Source organism: Telmatherina bonti (genome assembly GCF_933228915.1).
Source record: "Telmatherina bonti genome assembly, chromosome: 21".
Lineage (NCBI taxonomy): Eukaryota > Metazoa > Chordata > Actinopteri > Atheriniformes > Telmatherinidae > Telmatherina > Telmatherina bonti.
This window is the reverse complement of record NC_136630.1, coordinates 22,444,241-22,469,847: the sequence shown is the minus strand read 5'-3', so window position 1 is coordinate 22,469,847 and position 25,607 is coordinate 22,444,241. Positions and strand designations below refer to the sequence as shown.

Sequence of the window (25,607 nt, the reverse complement as noted above, 5' to 3'; positions counted from 1 at the left end):
TCAATACTCATAAGCAGTTCACCTAATAGGCTGCCTGCCTCTCGTTGGCTGTGCGCTCTGAGGCGTCACCATCTGTCATCCAGCAGCATCGCTTCATGCGTGCGTCTGCGCCGGGGTCTCCTCCCATAGTAAAGACAGCTGTAGACCTTGAACCGTGGAGGTCTTACTACCTGGACACCGGCTAGAAGCTGGGTGGGCATCAGCCGAAACGAAAAAGCAAAACAAGATAACTTTTCCTCATCTTCCTGGACTTCTATTTCTCTTTTTTCCTCTTTGATGGAACCATCCCTCAGATCATCCGTCATGACGGGACGACTTTTTCCCCTTCTGAATTTGTTGATGATGCTTGGGTCCAACTGGGCTCAACTCGCGCCTGAGAGTCTTGATGGAGCCGTGCGTCAAGGCGTCGACCCTCCGCCAGCTGAGGATCAGCGCGCCTTTGCGCAGGAAAGCGCGAGCCGGGACATTCTTTCCGTCACTATGTTCAAAGTGTACGAGAAGTACAGTAAAGAGCCGCAGAGCCAGAAGGAAGGAAACACCGTGAGAAGTTTTAAAGCTGCTCCAAGTGAGTGTCCACGCGCACATTTGATGTGACTGAGTTTTGGACAATGCAGTCAAAATTTCAGAACTGATTTTTGTACCCATAATAAGTATTATTAAGTATACATAAGTATCTATTGTATTTAAAAAATATAATTCTACAATCAAGCAGAAAAGAAAATGGCTTTCAGACGTGATTTGTGTTATTTATCTTCCAAATATCTTTTTTTTTTTTTTTTTTTAAATCAAACTGTGTAGGTTTGTGCACCAGTGGTGCTCTTTTTGCAGGACATTTCAGCCTTAAATCAACTTTTTAACACCAACTAGACCAACTTTAAAGTTAAAATAACACCTAAAAAAAAAAAAAAAAAAAAAAAAAAAAGTTTGATGACAAATATTTCATCCCCCTAAACATCCAAAGCGCAGGTGTTTTGTCAGTCATGCTGCAGCCTCTGCTTCCCTTTGGGCCAAATGTCTTCACCTCCTTGCTTCGTCAGTGTTGGGATTTACTGAACTGGGGGACTAAAGAGTCAAACACTGTTAGTTCCCCAGTAGCTGTAACAGCTTAGGTGTTAGACAAGAGCCTATTATCACAGCCAGACACCGGCTGCACTGCAAAAAGCCTCAGAGGAGCTCTTTCTCCGTTAAGCACTTCCATATGGCTGCGACAGACCTACTGGACCGATCCGATGTTTGTCTTTCAGGCTGTGGTGGAAGTGCGGGAGACGAAGCTGGACTTCAAGAGTATTCCTATCTGGGATGAGGTTTTTAGTCATGCATGAGGCAGCCACTTAACCATGCAATGCTTAATATTTTCCATGCTGGTGCTGCCTGGTTGGTCAGATGTGTTGAGCAACATGTTAAGCATGATATACTGCCATTATTCATTTCAGTGAAATGAATATGATGGAGGAGAACAGGTTATCTGATTTTCACTTTTCTTACAATCGGTTTGATAAATAAATCTTTGCCCACTTCTTTAATTCTTTTTCCATTTTGTTTAGGAGTCTTACATGGCAAAGATGTGTTCCAGTTCAACCTGTCCTCAATGCAAAACTCAGAGATCATCCTCTCTGCCTCATTTCACTTCCTCTACAAACGTCCCCGCCGCAACCACCAGAGAGAGTGGCATTTCCGAAGGCCCCGCCACTCTTCCAGCAGCGTACAGCATTCCTATCCTCCCTCCTTGCATCTCCTTTTCTACGGATCCTCCCCAAATAATGCTTTTGCAACTCCACTCGGAAACATAACCCTTACATCTTTCAAGAGAGGCTCCTGGCAAGCACGTGATGTATCTGCAGTGGTGAAACACGCCAGGGGTGTCAAGGGGCTTGTGATCACAGTAGAGTGTGATATTGGGTCTGAGGCAGGAAGGTTCCAGCAGAGAAATGCTTGTGGCCAAGAGCACCTCTCCTCCACCAACCTGCCGTACATCTTGGTCTATGCTGACGATACAGCTATAGATGAGCCAAACAGCGTGGCCATGTCACTTCAGCGGTATGGACCTTTTCCTGTTGGGGAGGACCTGTCGACTTCAAGCTCACCTTTAAGGATTAGGAGAGAGCTCCAGATCCAAACCAACAACATCCCTGAAGTCCATTTCAGCACCTTGAAAAACCATGAACTTTGGCAGAACACGTATTTCCCAGATAAAGCCAAAGCTTCAGTCAAGGCTGGAAGAAAGCATGGCCCGGTAAACAGTGAGGGTATTAATAAGCCCCAGGTGCTGAGCTTTGACGAGAGGACAATGAAGAAGGCCAGAAGAAGACAGTGGAGTGAGCCAAGGGTTTGCTCTCGGCGTTATCTCCGAGTGGATTTTGCTGATATTGGCTGGAATGAGTGGGTGTTGGCACCAAAGTCCTTTGACGCCTACTACTGTGCTGGGATGTGTGGATTCCCGATACCCAAAGTGAGTGAAAGAAACATAACTTTTATTTTAATATCTCTACGGTAGGGGTTTTTTTTTTTTTTGAATGTTTATTTTTTTACTATAGTCATTTGGGTAGAGGCTTGTTGTGGTAGACATGTTATCCTATTCTTATAACAAATGTAGACTATAGATGTATCTATATAAGCTACAGAAAAAAGGATTTCAGATACTCCTTTAATTCCTATATTAAGAAATGCCTTTTTCCATGTGCTACTTCAGGTGGCTCGTCCCTCCAATCATGCCACCATCCAGAGCATCGTCAGAGCTGTGGGAATCGTCCCTGGTATCCCTGAACCTTGCTGCGTTCCGGACAAGATGAGCCCCCTCAGCGTCCTTTTCCTGGACCCAGACAGGAACATGGTGCTGAAGGTATACCCAGGCATGTCCGTGGACACGTGTGCCTGTCGGTAGGGTCACCTGGGAAACTGCGATGCGTGATTATGAGAGACAGTGACAGTGACGGTCATGAAGGCTCAGGAGGTGCAGGATGGCACATGCCAGAGGGGAGAGCAGTTGTGGTGGGATGTCATGAGGACAACTGATGAAGTCTGAAGAAGTTGGGGTGTTTTTTCTGGATTCTTGAACTTGTTGGTTTTTTGACATGTCAGGACGCTGCCTTACATTTCTCCTGCTGTTCTTACAATTTAGATAGATGTGTTTCATTACTTGGTTTCTTTCCAGAGATTTTCTCCCCTCCTTCAGAGCATGACTAAGGAAGTGCCCTTAACGAAGCCTGTGTTTGTAATACAGAGCCCCTGCAGGTAGATCACATTTCCTTTGACTGTTAAAAAGCTTTGTCTGTCCTCTTCTGTTCCTGTTTCACATTTGGAACAATTTATAAAGTGATATTTTCTTTTTTTTAATTAGGTCTCAGTACAGACTCAGACTCAAGTTGACCTTGTTTCCAAATCTCCTCCAAAACGGGCTGTCCAGGAATGTTTTCAGACTTTGTAGCTGAACTAGGTTAAAGTAGTTTTTGCCTCTGTCTTCTTCAGCATTTACTTTCCAAACAGTGTGTTGGTCATAATGGAAAGCCTTATCCTGAGTGATATTTTCAGAAACAGAAGTCGCAATCTGTTTACTTTCCAACAATTACCTGCCCCTTGTCATGTAAATATTGTAATGTAATGCAAACTATGTGGTGGCATTTTATCATTCATGAGAGGTGTTATCCTCCTCAGACTAATTTCAGTAGATATATGTTTATATCTTGTATATAAAGAGTGTATTTTATTGCTCACTGAGTGGTAAAGCTTGTCAAACATTATGTGGAAAGTCTGCTGCGTGACAGGGTTGAAAACAGTGCGCTGCTTCCATCTACTGGGAGTTTTGTGAAAATGAAAGGTGTTTTAGAATATTGTATGAAAGACTTATTGTACCTCCTGTGGTTATTCAGTATTTCCCTTTAGTAAATAAACATAGTGTGTCAAAATGACTTGTACAGGTAACGATATGTACAGTAAACTATTGGATTTCTATAGTATCTAGAAAGGGACTTGTATGTATTTGTCCACTCTGACCATATGGCTATAAAGTATACAAACTGTACTGGGATGGGTGTTTTAACAGATTGTAAACCTAGTATGGAAAAACAAAAGGAAGTGTACATATATTCAAAGACAGAAAAAGCAAAATGTAAGCTAATCTTTTTGTTGGTGTATGATTATGATCATGATTTGAAGTACTTGTATGAAGTACTTGGGAATGAACAGATATGTTGGCCTAATTTCTGTATCAGCAGTCATTTAGCTTTCTAAAGGCAATTTTTCTTTTTTCTTTTTGTTGTTGATTTAGCATGGAAACTGATTATAATAATGTTGAATAATTTACATTTAATTTTATCGGACATTAATCAATTTTCTTGGATCATGACAGCACAATAAAATGGAAAGCGGTTGAATAGGCAACAAATAGTCTTAGAGCTGTTATTTTATTTTAACATTAATTACCTTTTTATGTGAATGGTTAATAAAGTTTGCTTTTTAAATATTTGTATAAGCGAATATGTTATTATTCAAATAAATGTGATGAAATTCCAAAATTCAGTGTGCTTTAGACTGAAGACTCAGGAAAGAATGATGAAAGACAGACAGAAAAAGGGGAAATGCTGCTGAGAAGAGGGGAGAGAGCTATTTTTGCCAAACAAATCATCTGCATCTTTTTCAAAAAGAAGTTTATAGCAATTAACAGCTGTCACTCCTCCAGCACATATTTTGTACAGCACCAGGTCTGTGCCCTTTGTAATTAATTCTTCTGATGGCACTTTTGTGGGCTGGAGAGCAGCTGACATGCCATCAATAAATTCTACCCGATTTTCCAATGGCGTTGTTATGTTATATTTGTTATATGTTGTTATTGATCATGCACACCAACCCCATGCATGCAACCCCATAGTTCAATAAATTCTAAAAAACAAAAAATACACCGTACAAAAACAGGATTTCTGATTAAGAAGGGATCAGAATTTATAATATGTCATCTTGGTGAGAAATGGAGCTTTTGGGTGTTTCAGTACATTTTTGTTAACTTTTTTTTATCCTTTTTATTTTCATTTTTATTTTTGGTTTAATGTTGTCCTATTTCCTCTTACTGAAGCTGTTGAAAAAAATGATAATCATAATTTACATATCTGCACTAAACAAGAGACAAATGCTTATTGCTGATGTTAGCTTGTTAGCTAGTAGCAACAGCATGTTAGCATTATCATAACGTGATCATTCACATTATTCTTCAACCACCAAGCAAATAAAAGAAACAAAGTACGAAAAAACATTAAAGAAAATAGATTGTGCTTTTAATCTCAACACTTGAGACTACAAAAACTGTCACTGACGGTCAAAAACACAAATGGTAAAATGCTAACATCACTGACACATTTTTTATCTTCATTATCCAAACTGGTTAATCACATGGCTAAAGATTCAACACAAACTTCACTTTAGTTTTCCCCATCTGTGTTAGTTTTCCTAAATGCTCATCTTATTTTTGATGTATTAATGTCAGTGCAATTTAGTTTCCTGCTTTCATGTCTGAATTGTTCCATAGAGAGGAACTCTTAAAAAGCATGAAAAGGCAACAATGAAGGCATTTTTATGAAACCCAGCATGAATGAAATACTGAGTGACTCTTTGAGTGAAAGACAGAAAATCCAACACTTTCCAGCATCCCCAAATACGCTAACTTGTGGTCTGGCCTCAGAACCTCCCACAGGAATTCATTCATCTCTCTATGGTCCATCAGGTCTTTGTTCCATTTGCCAGTGGTGCAAAATGATCTCTGCTCTCGGATTTTCGAGAGAATCCCTCAACAAAAAACTTTATTAATATCCTTTCATCTACAGAACATTCTATGTTGTGGTTTTTCTTTAAGTAGAATCCTGAAATGCACAGGAAATTAAATGTTCTTCATGTCATTGGAAGGTAATATGCAAAAACCAGCTGTGTAGCCATTTGATGTGAATAAATGAAGCAGACAGCAACACATTGTTTAGAGGGTGAATGTAATGATTTCATCCACTTACTGCTCAACTTGATTAAACTACTCATCATTTTTCGGGGCATTAGCTACAGCAACAAAGTCTCTTATTCAAAACATAGAAGCAGAAAATGGGTTTTGGTCATTGCAACATTTACCCTGGAGCTCTTGGTGTTACCTGCTGCAAAACATGTGATACTGATTTCAGCAGCAGTTACAGATCTGTCAGCTCAATCGTCATGCTGATATTACACTAAGATGATGTCGTTTCCGGCTGGTGTGGGTACAAGGTCTGAAGCTTAGAAAAGTCATTTCATAGAAATCTGTGCTTGTCAGCAACCTTACATTTTCCAGTGCTTTCCTCATTATCACCGTCAAGTGTTTACAGTATCTTCATTAGCAGCCCATCTTCTAATGATAACAAAGCTTTGAAAAAACACAACTAGCAGTGATAACCCTGGTCAAGCTACTATTTTGGATGACACAAGTCCCTGTGTTTACTCTTGGAGCATGGGAGCAGACATCAAGACTGTAGTTCTAGCACTTTTACCACTGCAAAGTCTGTTTTAAAGTGTCTCTGTTATATGCAAACTTAATTTCAAGATGAGGAGCTCCAAATCCTTTCTGATGAAGCTTTGTTTGAGTTTGGTCGTTTTTATGAGTTATTGCACCTGTAAACCTCTTGACAATGACATCCAAAGTGAAGACCTGGAGGAAATATACTCTCAGCTGTCTGAGGATCTTCTGGAGGAAGAGGACTCTGACTTAAGAATGGAGAACCTGTTGGGAACCATGAAGGAAGGTTTCCTGAGGCAACTCAACCTGTCAGATGTTCCACAGGAGCATGACAAGATCTCACCGCCTCAGTTCATGGTGGAGCTGTACAACAAGTATGCCTCAAATAGGTCGGCAGTCCCTCAGTCTGATGTCATACGAAGCTTCGCCGTCCAAGGTACAGGGAAGTGTTTTTTGCTGGAATTGAGGGAGGTAATGAAATAATCTGTGTAGCTGATGATATGATTTTCCTGGCACATTTGTTGCTCTGAGGCATAGGAGTGTGAATTACATTACATTCAATTTGCTCATAGACGGAACAAGTGATCTTTCAAACAACCCAACCACTCTACCTCATTGGCTACAACTTTCCTACCTTAACCTTATGCAGAAGTCTAAACTTATCAAAGTTTACAACCTTACCTACCTTCAAAACTGCTTATAACTTAGAAATTAATCAGATTTTTTCTTGTTTTCTTAACAGATGTCACCTCATTGATGACAAATGGCACTAAGTTAAAGTATAGGCTCCAGTTTAACGTCAGCATCCCCAGCTACGAAAAGATAATCACTGCTCAACTACAGCTCCTCTTCTTTCCGGATGCCAGGTCAGAGGTCACCTCCCAGAGTTTCAAAGCCACAGTTAAAGTCTACGAAGTTGAAGGCAACTTCATGTCTCCAAATCACCTGCATGTTGGCAGAGAGGTGGCAGGCTTGCAGAGCACATGGGCAACCTTTGATGTGACTACAGTAATTCAGAGAAGGATGAAGTCGTGCCAAGGAGCAACTGTTTTTGATGTAGTGGTGGACATGAAAGACTGCGGCGCCTCTGATAATAAAGAGGAGGCAGCCAGCTGTTTAAATGTGAGCATGTCTGTTGGAGATAATACTTCAGCTGCTTTAATAGTCTTCTCGGATGACTTTGGTAGCAGGAGGAGGGAGGCAAAGAAAGAGCTAAGAGACATGATCCTTCGTGAAGAAGAAATCCTCTTGCACTCAGGGGCTGACTGGAACAGAGGACATCAATTTCCAAATGAGATTCCTGATGCCCAGCACCCACGGAGAACGAAAAGAAGGGCAGAGAGGGAATACTGCCGGCGAACCTCGCTCAAAGTCAGCTTTAAAGACATTGGCTGGGACAGCTGGATCGTGGCGCCTCCAGAATACGATGCCTTTGAATGTCAAGGTATGTGTTACCACCCGCTGACAGACGAATCAACCCCGTCAAAGCATGCAGTCATCCAGACATTGATGAACATCATCGACCCAAAGAAAGCCAACATGGCGTGCTGCGTCCCCATAAAACTGGACCCTATCACAGTCATGTATCACGAGAATGGACGGCTCACTATAAGACACCTTTATGAAGAGATGAAGGTGGCAGAGTGTGGATGCAGGTAGTTGGAGTGGGTGCTTAATAGATTTTAAAAAGTGATACAAATGTTTTTGTTTCTTATTAAATATTCCAAGGGGATGGACTGTATAAAACTTCTAAGCTGTGCAGTACTCTGAAATAAGAAAAGCAATTAAGGTAAAAGAGAAAGTATGGGCACCTTCAAGGTTTTTTTTTTTCTTTTTAACAAGCAATAAACGCCTACAAATTTCACATCTGTGACATAAATATAAAATTAAACTGTTTGATGTTCTGTTTGTCTATTTTGAGGTCTGTACACAATGAATTTACTATTTATGTATAAAAACTACAGCAGCAAAGCTAATGTTGGAGATGTGAAAGCTGAATAAAAGATTAACATTTGGCCATTCAATGGATTTTTGTCGACTTAAAATAAGGAGTAAAGTGTTTTCTCGACTTATAAGGTGTTAAATCTAATCCTCCTTGCCCGAGATGCAAGGGAAACAGTGTTATGACAGATCCCAAGACCCTCCCTTCCTTTCAAGCCTTTACCTTCGAAAGATCACTCAACCCTCTCCACAATGGACCACACTGGCGCCTCCTGCTGGTGAAGAGTGTAATGGACTGCAGTCCCATGTCGCTCATGCAGGCTGTGCCAAATCCCTTTTTATTTCTCTTCCAGTTAAAGATAACAGAGATTATCTATGAGAAATATGTCATAGTCTTATCACTCAATGTTTGCAATAACATGATAGTTAGAGAAAGAAAAAAAAAACAATTTAAAAGTGCTTTCAGTCATTTTGCTTAGAGTATTTTCAGTTTTCATTATGTAGTCAGCTTTGTAAATATTTGAAGTCAGTGACACTGGCTTATCAGAGCTGAACCCTCAAGACCAATGAGAGAAGAAGATCGTGCAAATGCCTGAACATCCTGTGAGTGTCAACCTAAACTGCTCATCTTAAAATAGAACCGCTATCAAGGCAAGCCAATTCTATTTTAATGTACGTTAGCAGTCTCATTTCACTTTAGCCTTTATTAATCTGATCCCTTAATGATAAACAGTGTTGCAATAGTTTAAGCACAAGCTGCTGTTATTTTATTTTTATTTATGGCATTGATTGGAATATGGAAGCTACTGGTGAGAGTCTGGGGGCCCCTAGCCCACAGCATATGTTTTAAGTTGCCATGTAACAAAGCAGATATAAGCTATAAACGCACAAAAAGCACAAAAAAACTGAGTGGAGGGATGTTATAATAAAAAAAAAAATAAAAAAAAACACAGTTCAAAAATAAATTTGATAAAATAGACACAGAACCAAAGAAACCTTTATACTGAAGGAGGTGTTTAAAATAAGATAGGAGATGACAAAATCAGTATTTGTTGGTGCCAGATAGGCTAGTTGTGTATCCCAGAAACGGCTTATCTACTGAGACATTCACACACAATCATCTCCAGGGTTTACATAGAATGGAAAAGAGAAAATATCGATGGAGGAGCAATTTTTTGGTGATTAATGTCAGAAGAGAATATGAAGACTGGTTGGAGATGATAGAAGGTAACAGGAACTCAAATAACCACTTGTTACAATCAAGCCATGCACAATACCATTTCTGAATAGATAAAACATTAACCTTGAAGCAGGTGGGCTTCAGTGGCAGCAGGCCACCCCAGATGCCACACCTGCCAGCTAACAGCAGGAAACAGGCTATAAATCACACAGAATCATCATAACTGGACAACAAGATTGAAAAAGGTTTCCAAGTCTGATCAGTGTCCATTTCAGCTGCTACACTGAGATAGTAGAATCAGAATTTGGTGCAAATAACATGAAAGCATGGATCTATCCTGCATTGTATCAGTGGTTCAGGCTACTGGTGGTGTAATAGGGTAGAGGATAGTTTCCTTGCATACTTTGGGCCCAATGTTGCATCATTTACACACTACAGCCTACCTAAGTAGAAATGCTGACCATGTTCCTCCCTTTGTGGCTATAGTGCACTGATATTCTTATGTCAATATCAGCAGAATAATACACCACATCACAAAGCTCAAATCATCTCAAGTGGTTTCTTAAACATGACAATGACTTCACTGGTCTCCAGTGGCCTTCACAGTTACCAGACCTCAATCCAATAAAGCAGCATAGTGGTGGAACGGGAGATTCTCATCATGGATGTGCACCAACTGTGTGACACTATCATGTCAATATGGAGCAAAGTTTTTGAGGAATGTTTCCAAAAATATGTGATACCATTTAGGCAGAATGTTCACGTCTGACATGCACAGAAAGATGTTTACACAGGATCACAGAATTTGTAAAAAATGGAGAGGTCCACTTAATTCAATTCAATTCAACTTTATTTATATAGCGTCAAATCACGGCAATGCCATCTCAAGACGCTTTACAGACAGAGGGGAAAACATAATGAAGGCCAATTCATAACAGCCTATATAAGGAAACCAACAGATTGAGTTGAGTCCAACTCAATCTCCCATCCTGAGCAAGCACACTGGCAACAGTGGGAAGGAAAAAACTCCCTTTTAACAGGAAGGAAACCTCCGGCAGAACCCGGCTCAGGACAGGCAGCCATCTGCCTCTGCTGTGTGGGGGGAAGAGGACAGAAAGACAACAGACAACAGGAACTGCTACTCCCGGCCAGGGAGACCTGCTGAGACAGGAGACATACATGTTAATGATGCAACACTGTTATGGGCTAAACAAGACTAAAACAAGATAAAAAACGAGTCATCCAACTCGCCAGAAGCAGCTTATAAGTCCGGTCCGGTGGACATTTACTGCCTACAAGTCGTCCTGCCGGGTGTCGAGAGGGAGACTCCAGCTGCTGCAGAAAGTCAACAGTAACTCAGATTCTGCAAGCGAATAAGAGAGGATGAGTCTTTGTGACTTTAGCTGGAAAATCTGTCCCTCCTGATCATCATGGCTTGTGTTTTGTGGAAGTTTCCTGTTGGTTCAGCTTACAGCCTCACTGCTGAAGTAACACCTCACGGCTTGCAGGCGGTTCGGTGACGTTATTCGGTGTGAATCCTGGTTCTGCTGACACGATTCTCATCAAATAAACTGAACTTTAAAGGGAAAAACTTCAGACTAAATAATCTGATCTGGATTTTTCCGTGTGAAATGTTAAACCCAAACACTGATTTAGTCCCTTTTCCTCCATGTGTGTTTTTGTTTTAGGGTGATTTATCTCCAAGTGAGCATGAACGATGGCCTCTCCTTCATCAGCAGCAACGTCCACATCACCACTACAGAGTGTGTAAGTCATCATTCTTTATCTTTTAATAAAATGTCAACTCTTGTCATATAGAGCTTCTACTGTTCTTCCTTCTTCTGCTCGTTCGGGGGGGGGGGGGGGGGGGGGGGTAAAAGAAAGAGATAAAGAGAAAAAGAAAGAAGCTCAGTGTATCAGGAAATGTCCCTCAGCAGTCTAAACCTATAGCAGCATAATTAAGGGATGCTAACCATCCCTAGCTATTGGACTTATCAAAAAGATAAGTCTTCAGCCTAGTCTTAAAGGTGGGGAGGGTGTCTGCTTCCCTAACACTAACTGGGAGCTTATTCCATAAGAGAGGGGCCTGATAACCAAAGGCTCTGCCTCCTGCTCGGCTCTTTGAGACTCTAGGAACCACAAGTAAGCCTGCAGTCTGCGAACGAAGTACTCTACTTGGTATATAAGGAACAATGAGGTCTTTGATATATAGTGGTGCCTGGTTGTGGAGGGCTTTATATGTAAGGAGAAGGATTTTAAATTCTATTCTAGATTCAACAGGCAGCCAATGAAGAGAGGCTAAAACTGGAGAAATATGATCTCTCATGCTGGTTCTGGTCAGGACTCTGGCTGCAGAATTCTGGATCAGCTGAAGGCTTTTCAGGGCATATTTAGGACAGCCCAGTAATAGAGAGTTACAGTAATCTAGTCTCGAAGTAACAAAAGCGTGAACCAGTTTTTCTGCATCACTCCGAGACAGAATGTCCCTAATTTTGGCTATATTACGTAAATGAAAGAAGGCTGTTTTAGTAACCTGCTTAATATGTGGGCCAAAGGACAGGTCAGGGTCAAATATTACTCCAAGGTTTCTCACTGTAGCACTGGAAGCTAAAGTAATGCCATCCAGGTTCATTACAAAACCGGAAAATTTAGCTCTGAGTTTTTCAGATCCAACGAGAATTACTTCAGTCTTAGATATCTGAGTTTAAGAGGAGAAAATTTCTAGACATCCAAGTCTTTATGTCTATGAGACAATTTTGTAGCCTATTGGGCTGATTTGTTTCATCTGGTTTAAAGGATAAGTATAGTTGAGTATCATCTGCATCACAATGAAAGTTTATTCCATGCTGTCTAATAATTTTGCCTAAAGGGAGCATATATAGCGTGAAGAGTATTGGTCCAAGTACAGAACCTTGAGGAACTCCATGACTTACTGTAGTTTGGGAGGAGGACTTGTCATTTACATGAACAAACTGAAGTCTATCAGATAAATATGATTTAAACCAGCTTAACGCTGTACCTGTAATTCCAATCACCTGTTCTAGTCTTTGTAACAGAATGTTATGATCGACTGTATCAAATGCAGCACTAAGATCAAGCAAGATAAGCACGGACACAAGTCCTTTGTCTGAGGCCATAAGAAGGTCATTAGTAACTTTCACCAATGCTGTCTCAGTACTATGATGAGCTCTAAATCCTGACTGAAACTCCTCACATAAATTATTTCTGCTCAGGTGGGCATGTAGCTGAGCTGAAACTATTTTCTCCAGAATTTTGGACATAAACGGGAGGTTAGATATAGGTCTATAATTTGCTATCGCCTCTGGATCCAGAGATTGCTTTTTAAGTAAAGGCTTGATTACAGCAGTTTTAAATGATTGTGGTACATATCCTGTCACTAAAGACATATTGATAAGATTTAGTAGTGATGTATTAATTAAAGGGAAAATGTCCTTAAAGAGGCTCGTTGGGAGAGGGTCTAAGATACAGGTGGATGGTTTAGATGAAGCTATTATTTTAGTTAATTCAGAGGGTTGGACAGGACAGAAACTATTTAGACACAAGTCAGATCCTGGTTCTAAGGATGCTTCGGAGACCACAACAGGCTCAACATTATAGGTAGAAGGAAGAGTATTGTGAATTTGATCTCTAATAGTGTCAATTTTATTCCTGAAAAAATACATGAAATCATCACAGCTAAGTGAGAAAGGAATACATGGCTCCACAGCGCTCCGGCTCCTAGTAAGCCTAGCTACAGTGCTGAAAAGAAACCGAGGGTTGTTTTTGTTTTCCTCTATCAATGATGAATAATAAGCTGTTCTTGCCATACGTAAGGCTTTTTTGTATACGCTTAAACTTTCTTTCCAGGTTAAGTGAGACTCCTCTAGTCACTTACTGTTCATCACAGTTGTTGTGGTTTCTGCAGTGGTTTTAGGGAAAATATGAATGTGCTAAACAAATTATGATTTGGACCAAAGAAGCAAACTCGTTCCACCTAAAAACACAGGTCTTGGCCCGTTTCAAGCGGACCAAATACAAGAAGCGTTCTACAAAAGAAAAAAAGTCACTTCCTGCATAAGATGTAGCATTGCATTGTGGGTAAAAAGTCTTCTGCCTCATCCATTGTTCATGCTGCGGTGATTGTTGGAGTGTATTTCTGCAGTATACTTTGATAATACAAAAAAAAAAAAAAAAAACCCTAATGTTTAGCACACACACCTTGGGTATGGGGACGTGTTATTGTAAAGGTTTGGCTCATTTGACCAAAGTGCAGCGTGAACACAATCTCGGTCTAAAATGGATACACCCTCCTACAACTGAGCCGAGTCCCCAATCGGACTGCGTCTAGCAGACTATCCTGATGTGAATGTGTAGGCACCTGGGCTGAGCTGCTCTGCCTCTCTGCTGAGCCTGGTCACAGCTGCAGCCAATTGGTGATCAGGACCAGTGACACTATAAAAGACAGTCCTGCTTACCTGGAAGGGCTAACCTGAGAGCAAGCAGGGTGAAAGTGACAAAGAGTGGTAATGTATAAAGTTTTATTGGTCATTGTAATATTGACATTTACTTTGGGTCCTTGATTAGACCATTAAACAAGAGCCACTCACCCTGGCTGCTCTTGGGGAGGTCTGTTTTATTGTACATTTGTTTTTAGTGATTTTTGCATTTTAACTGCTTTTATATGATCCCTTTTTGTGGTCTCCTGTTGTACAGAGTTGCTCCACCTGCCTGGTGTTCGGGTATAATTTTAGATTGGATTATATTTTAATGGCTTTATTGCATGTGGTTTTAGTGTTTCACTTTTGTTGTTGTTAGCGTTGTTTGTGTTTTTACCAGTTTGGGATTAAAGCCCAGAACCACTGCAGGTGGCAGCTACGGACTACATTTTGTAATACACAGGAGACAAACCTCTTTAATCTGTCTATTTATCCTGTCTTGCTTGGCCTGCTGAGGTGCTCTGACCAGGGGTGTCCTTATAGGGGAAGCTTAAGGGGGACACAGCCCCTCTTCCCCTTTTTGTACGTGCTACAAATGCACCCTTAAGCAGCGACTTGGTGATCATGCGCTCCTACTGCAAACAATGAGGAAAAGGTGAAGTGAGTTTGAATTCAAAACAAACTTTCTGCTGCGGTGAATTAGTTTTTGCCACAGTCTACCTAGTGAGGATATGTCACTTTCTGATTCAGTGTTTAAATGATACCACGATCAGTTTGGGTAAAGTAATATTCTCCTGTGAAACCGGTTTGACACTTTTCGTTCAGAATGACGTGTCAAACTGATTACATTTTCCATGTGTTAGCTAGTGGCATTAAGGCAATTCTGAAGACAGAAGGGGTGTCAGCCCAGTACTGGCAAGGTGTACCTAATAAAGTGATTGAGTGTATACCTTGTTGGCATGCATTGCCTGCTTTTTGCGTAACTCCAAATCCCAATTTGGAAAAATGCCATAAACTAAAGGTGTGAGGTCTGAGGGAGATCTGGGGGTGCAGAGTGGGAGGATTATAAATAAACAAAAATTACTTAATGACAGATACCAGCTCAGCAGCCACAAGTAGAGCAGGAAGCAAGAGAGAAGCTGAAACCGCACATATCAGGAGACTCAAGTTTAAAAAAGAAACCTGTCTACTTCACATCAAGTCTATCAAACTACAAAACAGAGGCACAAAACCATGTAAGACAGACACAGAATTACTCAAAACAACTTTAAATAAACTCAAAGAACCATAAAGATATCTCAGTTTAAGAGTTTGCCTGTGTGTTGGAAAGTAGGAGCCTTAAAAAAATATGTGCCTGGGAGACATTGAGTAATAATCCGCCAGGGATTACACAAGGTCCAAAAGGCAATATTAAAATGTCTCATGTAAATTTTTTAATTCATTCAGCTACAGCATGACTCTTTACCTGCTTACATATTTCCACAACTCAAGGTCATATATCAAAAAGTTTGGGTTGCTTTTACAATTCAAGTTAAACATCCAAGTGATTCCAGTACTGACTGGTTTTTACACTGGGCACAAAAGGACAAAGTCTGGATTTCAGCTGTTGCAATTGTCTCAATTAGCACTCTGGAAGTTGGCAAAGAGGATTGTATTATGCAAAGTGTGAAGCGGTATTAAAGGTTAAGACGCTTAGATTAACTGAGAATTATGTAGGAGGGAGTTGATGTCTGATTGCATTTTGTGTGAGCTGCAAAATTGCCTGGATTATGGTCTGTGAGCATCCTCGGCTAAAATGTTCTGTTAGAATAAGGATCTGCTGGAACATATAAGGACATATCCACAATACAGCAACAAAGAAAAGGGAAAACCAACCTTTCATTAAAGCTGTTCTTTCTACATGCAGAAAGTGAACATGTCTAATTTTTTTTTCACCCAGATCTCATCCTGCATTAAGGCTTTGCTGCATTTCCACAAACTGTGTAATCATGTCACCCACAGAGCAACCCAGACATGACCTCTAAAGCTACCAGCAGCACCAAAATACACCAACATAAGCCTACTAAACAGACAAGGGAGTGAGAGTGAGAGTTTCTGATCCGTCAAGCAGCATTTCTTGTCCGTTCACCATACCATTTGAACAAGTTGACATGGTACACAGTACATCTGAAAAATGGTGCAGAAGCATGTATTGTCTGGGTAAAAGATGAGAAGCTGCACCTCCCATTTACAAATTTTTACTCTTTCTGCTGTGGTCTGTTGGATGAAATCCAAAAATAATGCGATTAAAGGTTTATTGGGGACAAAAGCCTCTTACTCTGATATTGCTGTCCAAAAATCTATGACAATACCCCCCCCCCACCACCAATGAAAATCCTTCCTCTCTCAGCACAGAGTCTGGGGAAGAAGAAGGTTGTGTGATTCTCCTCTCATAAGTATTGAAGAGAACATAAGTGATGGCGCAACAAGCCTCGTCACTGCCATGGCTGCTTCTTTTATGTTTTCTATCTGTCAATGGATCGTTTCAACCAGCTCTGGTCATAGAAATGGCCAAGATTCTTTTGGAAAACTACTGTCTCCCTGAGAACCTGGTTGGGATGCAAGAAGCCATCCAACAAGCCATAAACAGTGGAGAAATCCTGCAGATTTCAGACAGGAAGACCCTTGCAGCTGTGCTCACAGTCGGAGTACAAGGAGCCCTGAATGATCCTCGACTGACTGTGTCATACGAGCCCAATTACGTCCAAGTCATGCCGCCGACGCTCCCATCACTCCCGAAAGAACAACTTACCCGGCTGGTGAGAAACACTGTGAAAGTGGATGTTTTTGAAAACAATGTCGGCTATTTGCGGATTGATCAGATCATTGGGGAAAATGCAGCAGCAAAGCTGGGATCTCTGTTGCAGGACAACATCTGGGACAAAATTGCTCAAACATCCTCACTAATCTTCGACTTGAGGTACAGCACAGCTGGAGAGCTCTCCGGCATTCCTTTCATAATCTCCTTTTTCTCAGATCCTGAACCGCTTATTCATATTGACACAGTTTATGACAGACCCTCAAATACAAGTAAGGAGCTGTGGACCATGCCTTCAATAACAGGCAAACGATATGGAAAAATGAAGGATGTTATTATTTTAACCAGCAGGTGTACCAATGGAGCTGCTGAAGCAGTGGCATATACACTGAAAAATCTTAAGCGGGCCATAACAGTAGGAGAAAGGTCTGCTGGGGGGTCAGTAAAAGTCCAAAAGATTAGAATTGCTCAGTCGGATTTTTACATAACAGTTCCTGTCGCAAGATCTGTCAATCCAATCACAGGTCAGAGCTGGGAAGTGAGCGGCGTTTCCCCCACAGTCAACATCATTGGTAAGGAAGCAGTTGCAAAAGCTAAGTCGCTTCTGGCCATAAGGAAAGCTATTCCAAAAGTCGTGCAAAGCATCTCCGACATAATTAGAAGGTTGTATGCTTTCACTGACAGAGTACCAGCACTTCTACAACATTTGGAAGCAACAGATTTTTTCACTGTAGCATCTGAGGAAGACCTAGCATCCAGACTCAACCAGGAGCTCCAAACCGTGTCCGAAGATCCTCGGCTGATCATCAGATACATTGACAATGTGGCCATTGTAGAAGAGGACCCTGAATTTTACAAAGTACCAGACAGTCTGGAATTACTACAGGCACACATCGATAAAGAATTCAAAGTGGAAATTCTCCCTGGTAGAATTGGTTATTTCCGCTTTGACATACTAGTCGAAACACCCGCAATGGCTAAACTAGAAGAGCTTATGGCTCAGAAGGTCTGGGAACCCCTCAAAGATACTGATAACCTCATTATCGATCTGCGCTATAACACAGGTGGATCCTCTAACTGTCTTGCTCTGATACTTTCCTATCTGTACAACCGTTCCCAGAGCCATTATTTTTTCACTATATATGACCGAATTCAGAACACAACAACTGAACACAACTCTCTGGATAAAATTACAGGCCCAACTTACGGCTCCCAGAGTGGTGTTTATATCCTAACCAGCTACTTCACTGCAAGCATTGGGGAAGAGTTCGCTTACCTGATACAGGCCTTACATCGTGGCACAGTAATTGGGGAAATTACATCTGGTAACCTGATGCATTCAAAGACCTTTCAAATAAATGGGACAGAAATTGTCATTACAGTTCCTTTCATAAACTTTATAGACAACAATGGGGAATGCTGGCTGGGAGGCGGCGTTGTCCCGGATGCCATTGTACTGGCCGAGGAAGCTGTGACTCGGGTTTATGAAATTGCAGAGTTCCACAAAGGTCTCCAATCTCTCATAGAGGAGGCTGGAGATCTGTTAGAAAAACATTATGCCGTCCATGAAGTTGCCTTACAAGTTAGCAACGTGCTGTTAAGTAAATGGGCAGAGGGATTGTACCGATCAGTAGTTGACTTTGAGTCTCTGGCATCACAGTTAACAGCAGATCTCCATGAGAGTTCAGGTGATCACCGCCTTCATGTCTTCTACTGTGACGTTGAGCCTGATCCCCCTCATGACATTCACAAGATCCCTACAGCAGAAGAAGCTGGATTTATTATTGATGCACTGTTCAAGATTGAGCTGTTGCCGGGTAATGTTGGCTATCTGAGGTTTGACATGATGATGGACATAGCGGTGGTAAAAGCCATAGGGTCTCAGCTTATAAAATTAGTGTGGAACAAGATAGTAAACACTAAAGCCCTTATAATTGATATGAGGTACAACACTGGTGGTTATTCAACAGCGATTCCTCTCTTGTGCACTTATTTCTTTGATGCTGAGCCTCTTCAACATCTGTACACAGTTTTTGATCGTACGACCAACACCATGACCGAAGTCATGACATTGCCTCACATAAGGGGTCAAAGATACGGATCATTCAAAGACCTCTTCATCCTTACAAGCCATATGACTGGGTCAGCAGCTGAAGTATTCACTCGCACCATGAAAGACCTGAATCGGGCCACAGTTATTGGGGAGCCAACAATTGGAGGGTCTTTGTCTACTGGAACCTATCAAATCAGGGATAGCATGTTGTATGCGTCCATACCCAACCAGGTTGTTTTTAGTGCTAAAACTGGAAAGATGTGGAGTTTCACAGGGGTGGAGCCTCATGTTATTGCCCAGGCAAATGATGCTGTCCAAGTAGCACAGAAAATCATAGCAGGAAGGCTGTTCAATAAAGAGTAAGGGATCATGTGCAATTTAAATTTTGAGTAAGATTGACAATTTGTCTTGTGTTTCGTCACCTGTTTAGTGTCCAGTATTACATAATGTGTGGCCTTCCTATTGCAGAGATGGAATATCATGATTACATTGAAATCTTCTTATACATACATATAACAAATAATTAATGCAACTCTATTTATCCACAACATATCAACTCTTTTTGTTTGTTGTGGGTTTTTTTTGTTTGTTTTCTTTTTGTTTGTTTGATTTGGTGATTTCCTGTTTTAATACCACATATTAGAAGGCAATTGTTGTTTTTGCTGTGTCATGTGGAGCCCCTGTGATGTTGTTTAAGTCTCCTTATTTGTACTTCTGTTCAAAATAGTGGAGCTTTTCTGTACCTCAGCAACAGAATTTACCAGCAGAGGGAGCAAGTCCCATACAAAACACATCTGCCTGTTTGCCTCACTATTGAACCACTGCCAATAAATGTGTACTATGAAAGAAACAAGAGTTCAGTGTCTCGTCTCTATCAATATCGACAGTCCTCCCTGAACATAAAGGAATCATTGAGTGAAGCACACATGGGCTCATTTTAAGCTCTTTTCTCTTGTTTAAAAAAAAAAAAAATCATCTTCAAAAAAGCATTAGGAGACACATTTAAGATGCTAAGAATTACATAGTAACAGAGAGAATTATTGAAGATAATTGATTTATCCAGGAGGAACGAATATTTTCACCCCACTTAATCCCTGTCTAGATATTTCTCAGTTATAAAACTGACCGAATTTAACACAGGCAGCTTTAAATAGCTGTCCAGACTACTTTGTGTAAATCTAAGACCAGAATCTTTGCCAACACCCTCTTGTAATTACACCTGCATTGCTAGGCTGTTATTGTCTTATAAAAGCACTCAGGATAATACGATTAAAGGTTTATTGTGGGCTAAATCCTCTTATGAGTGTGTTAACAGAAACCTTGCTGCCAAAACAGTGCCATTTGCAAGAGAACCTCTTCGGAGAAGGAGGTTCTGCTCACTAACTTCCATTTCCAGTCTGTTCAACGCTTTGTCGGACACAACTGACAAAAAATGGAAAAGACTATTTTTCTGGCGGCATTTCTGCTAGTTTTGGGAAATCTTTCCTTGATACATGCTTCTTTCTCCCCCAGCCTTATCAAAGATCTAGCAAGCATTGTCATGGACAATTACTGCACGCCGGAGAAGCTACAGGGGATGAAGGAAGCTATTGAAGCATCTGGCAGCAACACGGAGATCCTCAGCATCCCAGATGGGGAATTACTGGCCAGTGCACTTAGCAATGGTTTTCAGGCCACTCTCAACGATCCACGCCTGAAGGTCTCCTTTGAACCCAACTATGTTCCTGTGGCTCCCCCGCAGATGCCACCTCTGCCCCCTGAGCAGCTCATCGCCGTCCTCCAGACTTCCATCAAACTAGACATCCTTGAAGGCAACATCGGCTACCTGAGGATCGATAACATCCTTGGAGAGGAGGTCGCTGACAAGGTTGGCCCTTTGCTTTTAGATGTAGTCTGGAATAAAATCCTACCCACCTCAGCTCTGATCTTTGACTTACGATACACTGGGAGCGGGGATATCACAGGCATCCCCTACATTGTGTCTTATTTCACCGACGCGGAGCCACAGATTCACATTGACACCATTTACGACCGTCCCTCAAACACCACCAAAAAACTGCTTTCCATGTCAGCACTGCTGGGGGAGAGATATGGGACAACCAAGCCCCTGGTTATCCTTACCAGCAAAAACACAAAAGGTGTTGCTGAAGATGTTGCATATTGCCTCCAAAACCTTAAGAGAGCCACTGTCGTGGGTGAGAAGACTGCTGGGGGCTCCGTGAAAATTGATAAATTGAAAGTTGGCGACACTGACTTCTACGTTACTGTACCAACTGCAAAGTCCATCAACCCCATTACAGGCTCCACCTGGGAAGTCAGAGGCATGACTCCAGACGTGGAAGTCAATGCAGAGGATGCCCTCGCCACCAGCATCAAGATTATCAATCTTCGTGCCCAAGTTCCAGCCATTATTGAGGAAGCAGCAACTCTGATTGCAAACAACTACGCCTTTGAAACCGTTGGGGCAGATGTTGCAGAAAAGCTGAAAGAGCACCTAGCAAATGGTGAGTTCGGCATGGTTATCTCCAAGAACAGCCTGGAGACTAAGCTGAATGCAGCCCTAAAGACTCTCTCTGGAGATGCAAGCCTCAAAACAACCAGCAACACCCCAGTCCTGCCACCTGTGGTAAGACACCTACTGATACAATCAAGTCATTACTTTTTGTTACAGAGATATTTGCCCTTGCTATAGCGCTTTCTTTTGTGGTTGTTTTTCATTAGAACACATTTTCTGTGCTTATCATACTGAATCTGTGCACACTTCTGTCTGCAGGATTATAGTCCAGAGATGTACATTGCACTGATTAAAGTCTCATTCCACACTGATGTGTTTGAAAATAACATTGGATACCTGCGTTTTGACATGTTTGGAGACTTTGAAGAGGTTAAACCAATCGCCCAGGTCATTGTTGAGCATGTCTGGAACAAAATTATCAATACAGATGCTCTGATCATTGACCTCAGGTGGGTAACTTTACAAATCATCCAGCAAAAACGCTAACACTCATTTATGCAACTGACCCCAAATCATATACTTTCAGAGGTTGTTAAAGCTTTTGATTGCTGTTTTGCAGGAACAACCTCGGTGGACCAACAACTGCCATTGCAGGTTTCTGCTCCTACTTCTTTGATGCAGACAAGCAGATTCTGCTGGACAAGCTCTATGACAGACCATCTGGTACTAGTACAGACCTCCTAACCCTTCCCGAACTCACAGGTAAAAAAGAAAAATCTTTTCCTTTTTCTACTACAACCTTGATTTCTTAAAGCATGCAGGCAAACAGCGGTTGCTGAGAGCTAAAAGATGTATTGTTCACAAGCTTTACTCTAAATAAAAATTTAAATTGTTGTAAGTTTTACATCTTTGTTTCCGAAAATCAAAACCATTCAGATCCAAGAATACCAGAGCTGGCATGAAACAGCCAATCTAACTATGAGATAAAAGCTACTTGAATGTAATTACTTTCTCTTTTGGGCTATTAATGATTCTTCAGGTTTGAAAGTGAGCTGTCATTACTGCTATTCTTTCTCTTTTGTTGAAATGTATTCCTCAGCAGTTTCCCTACCATTTCCCCTTTCCTATGCATGATTTGGTTTCCTAAGCATACCTTTACTCAGCCATCAGTGCTATCTACAAGTTACTTCTCCACCTCATTTATCTGTCATTCGTTTAACCCCTTAATTCCATCATCTTTAGGAGCAAGGTACGGCTCCAAGAAAAGTCTCGTCATCCTGACCAGCGGAGCTACTGAAGGTGCTGCAGAAGAGTTTGTTTACATCATGAAAAAGCTAGGCCGCGCTATGATTATTGGAGAGACCACTGCTGGGGGGTCCCATCCACCAAAGATCTTCCCTGTCGGAGAGAGCGGCATCTTCCTCAGCATTCCTACGGTCCACTCGGACACAACCGCCGGACCAGCCTGGGAAGGAGCTGGCGTCGCACCTCACATTCCAGTCCCAGCTGACGCTGCCCTTGACACAGCTAAGGGCATCCTCAACAAGCACTTTGCAGGCCAGCAGTAAACCATGTCCTGAGCGAACCAGGAGAGAAGCCTTTTTCACTTTTGCTTTGGCAGTCAGACGTTTTCACGAATCTAAGCTTGTTTAAGAGGTAAACAATGTAGGTCTGTACAAAGTTTAATCTGTTATTCTCCCAAAACCTGAGCCTTCTTAGTGTACTTGTAATGTAGAGCAAAGGTTCAGCAGTATTTCCTGTAATTTTTATGACTGCCCAGTCTTATTCTGATGGTTTCTGGGAATGTGTGGCTCTGACAAGTCAGTGTGAAGAGAAGAGTGTGAACATGGCTGTGTCAAACATAAGTTGCAACAGCAAAGCAACATTGAAAGGAGATTTAAGAAAATGTATGATTTAAAAAGAAAGTTTGCTTTTCATGTGATATTCTGGTTACTGGGAATATTTGAGAAGAAATAAGTTTGGTAATCTGGTGTCATCACATACGATGTTGTCATTGTGAATGGAAAGTGCTGTATGTCCACGACGTTATGTGGACCTACTTGGGTTGTATCAATTCCAGTGGAGAGACATAATAAAAGACGACTTAAGGAGATATAAAGTGTGTTTCATTTTTATAAGTCATCTGAAAAGGTATAAGCTTTTTTTTTTTTTTTTTTTTTTAAATTTTGCTTGGAAAAGGCATTTTCATGAAGACCTCATACATCGGCAATACAAAATTAGTCTTTTAATAATCCTTATCTAGTTTTCTTCTTCTTTTTTTTTTTTTTTTACTAATATCATTAGGTAAGACTATGAAAAATATGTCCTGTTCCTCCAAATTCACTTTCCATTTTCCTCGATCTAACTCAACCCATCCAAAATTAGCCCATGCAAACACAAACCTAAAAAACTCCCTCTTTTTTCCAAATTCAATCAGTTTGCTACCTCATCTGTTCCAAATTCCTAAAATGTCAAATATATACATTTGAACCAAAAGAGATTCATTTAGAAATTTTCATCAAAAAGATAAAAAGATGGGTTTATAGGGGGACAGGGATTATAAATAATATTTGGGAGAAACCCTGAATTATAAAAATAAAGCTTTTTCTTCATTGAGATGCATTGTATAAATTGTGATCTGAGTTTGAGTTCTTGTTTTCTCTTGATATGAAATCTTAAAATCTCTTATAGACTTATTCCAGCAATGTTTCCTCCAGTCCACAGAGTTGGTAGAAAACCATTAACAGCAAATTCCCTTCGAAGTCTCCTCAGAAAATGTGTTTCCTGCCTCCCATTCCCAACTTTCTCCAATATTTAATTTACTTTGACTTTTTAAGTAAAATTATGCATTACATCATCTAGAAATGCCTTTTTTAAGAGTTGAACTGAAGGCTGATTTCAGATTTTTCTCAACTTTCAGTTTTACTGCTGACAGTCTGTAGTTTTATTTCCAGTTCAGTTATAAACGTTTAATGGGAGAGTAGATTCCGGTTAGGTTGTCATCACACACATTTTCCTTCATGAATTTTTTTCAGAAATAAAAAAGATGAGTAAAAATCTCTTTTCTATCAACATGAATATATATTATTACATCATTTCATCAGAAAGCTAGTAAAACAATGAACTTGTAAACATCTGCTGAAAGGGAAGTTATGCATGTTTAAGATGTTTTTGGTGGTTTACAAGAAAATCTGCAGGAACATCCAAGTCTTAAAGACATCTTTCATTTTTAGACTTGTTCATATTTGGGGCTCAGGAAATTAATCTTAATCTGAACTGATTTCGTCTCCAGCTCAGTCATTTATAAAAGACAGAAAGGTGTTTCTAACAAGGTCAACAGCTCATTCCTGTCAGCAGCTTTTTGTTTCTGGAATAAGTACCTAGAATAAAAATACAATAAAAACAAATTAAAATCCACTGCAATATTCTCATACTCCCTGCAATAAACAAAGCATATTTTTATTTATTCAACTGCATTTTTTGCAAGTTACAATCAAAGGTTGATGATCATTTTTACATGGTTGTCATTAAAGCAATTATATAAGAAATAAAAACACACAATGTTCTAAATTCAAAGCTTCTGTTTTGTCCTATTTGTGAGTCGTTTGGCATTTAATTTAAATTAATTTATAATCAAAAGGAAATAGGAGACGCCAAGGCTATAGGAAGCAGACATAAACAACAAAGATCTGAACGGATGAGTTAAGTTAGCGAGGATAAGCTTGTGTGTTAAATATGGCCAGCGGGTCAACAGGACTGGTGGGTGGTGGGTGTAAATCCGTCTTCACACGGTCAATCCTGAGGATACTGACCTTAAACAAGGGTGTTTGTCTGATTGGTGAGGGATGGACAAAGTAGCAGGCAACAGCTCAGCTAGACAAATATTTCCCTGAGATAAAAAAGAAGAGCAGGTCAAGATGATGGGACCAAGGAAGGATCAAAGTTATTTAAAGCATTTCAGTTAAAATTTGGCTAAAAGTGAAAAATACAAACAACTTACAGTCAGAAGAATAGATTGGTACACAACATGTTGACCTTTCAACAGCAACTGAACACTGGATCTTCTTTACAATAGTGCTAATAAAAACTTGTAGTTGACTAAAAACAATCTCTTAAAAACAGTAAATGCAGCAATTATTACAACTTCAAATCAAACTGCTCGAAGCTGCATTATTTTAATCTTCAACAACTACAACAGGGGCGGGCAACTCCAGTCCTATAGACTTTCCCTGCACATTAGACCTAATTAGAAAACTTGTGCAGAGCTTGACATCAAACTGTGCAC

The 25,607-nt window shown here is 40.7% G+C and overlaps 4 protein-coding genes across 4 annotated transcripts; all 4 read left to right on the top strand.

The window, feature by feature from the left end:
* Window positions 1-276: 276 nt before the first annotated feature.
* On the top strand, window positions 277-2,881 carry gdf10b (growth differentiation factor 10b; the record flags this gene model as incomplete). Its single annotated transcript, XM_079260751.1, has 3 exons — window positions 277-565; window positions 1,545-2,449; window positions 2,690-2,881. The coding sequence occupies 3 exons, from the start codon at window positions 277-279 to the stop codon at window positions 2,879-2,881; spliced, it is 1,386 nt and encodes a 461-aa protein (XP_079116877.1).
* A 3,666-nt stretch (window positions 2,882-6,547) lies between these two features.
* On the top strand, window positions 6,548-8,119 carry gdf2 (growth differentiation factor 2; the record flags this gene model as incomplete). The annotated part of the gene is made up of 2 exons (XM_079260908.1): window positions 6,548-6,896; window positions 7,203-8,119. The coding sequence occupies 2 exons, from the start codon at window positions 6,548-6,550 to the stop codon at window positions 8,117-8,119; spliced, it is 1,266 nt and encodes a 421-aa protein (XP_079117034.1).
* Window positions 8,120-16,473: 8,354 nt separating this feature from the next.
* irbpl (interphotoreceptor retinoid-binding protein like) lies at window positions 16,474-19,230 on the top strand (the record flags this gene model as incomplete). The annotated part of the gene is made up of 1 exon (XM_079260619.1): window positions 16,474-19,230. One exon carries the CDS (start codon window positions 16,474-16,476, stop codon window positions 19,228-19,230), a length of 2,757 nt encoding a protein of 918 aa, XP_079116745.1.
* Window positions 19,231-20,299: 1,069 nt separating this feature from the next.
* Window positions 20,300-22,890, top strand: rbp3 (retinol binding protein 3; the record flags this gene model as incomplete). Its single annotated transcript, XM_079260618.1, has 4 exons — window positions 20,300-21,493; window positions 21,641-21,831; window positions 21,942-22,084; window positions 22,565-22,890. 4 exons carry the CDS (start codon window positions 20,300-20,302, stop codon window positions 22,888-22,890), a joined length of 1,854 nt encoding a protein of 617 aa, XP_079116744.1.
* Window positions 22,891-25,607: the final 2,717 nt, after the last annotated feature.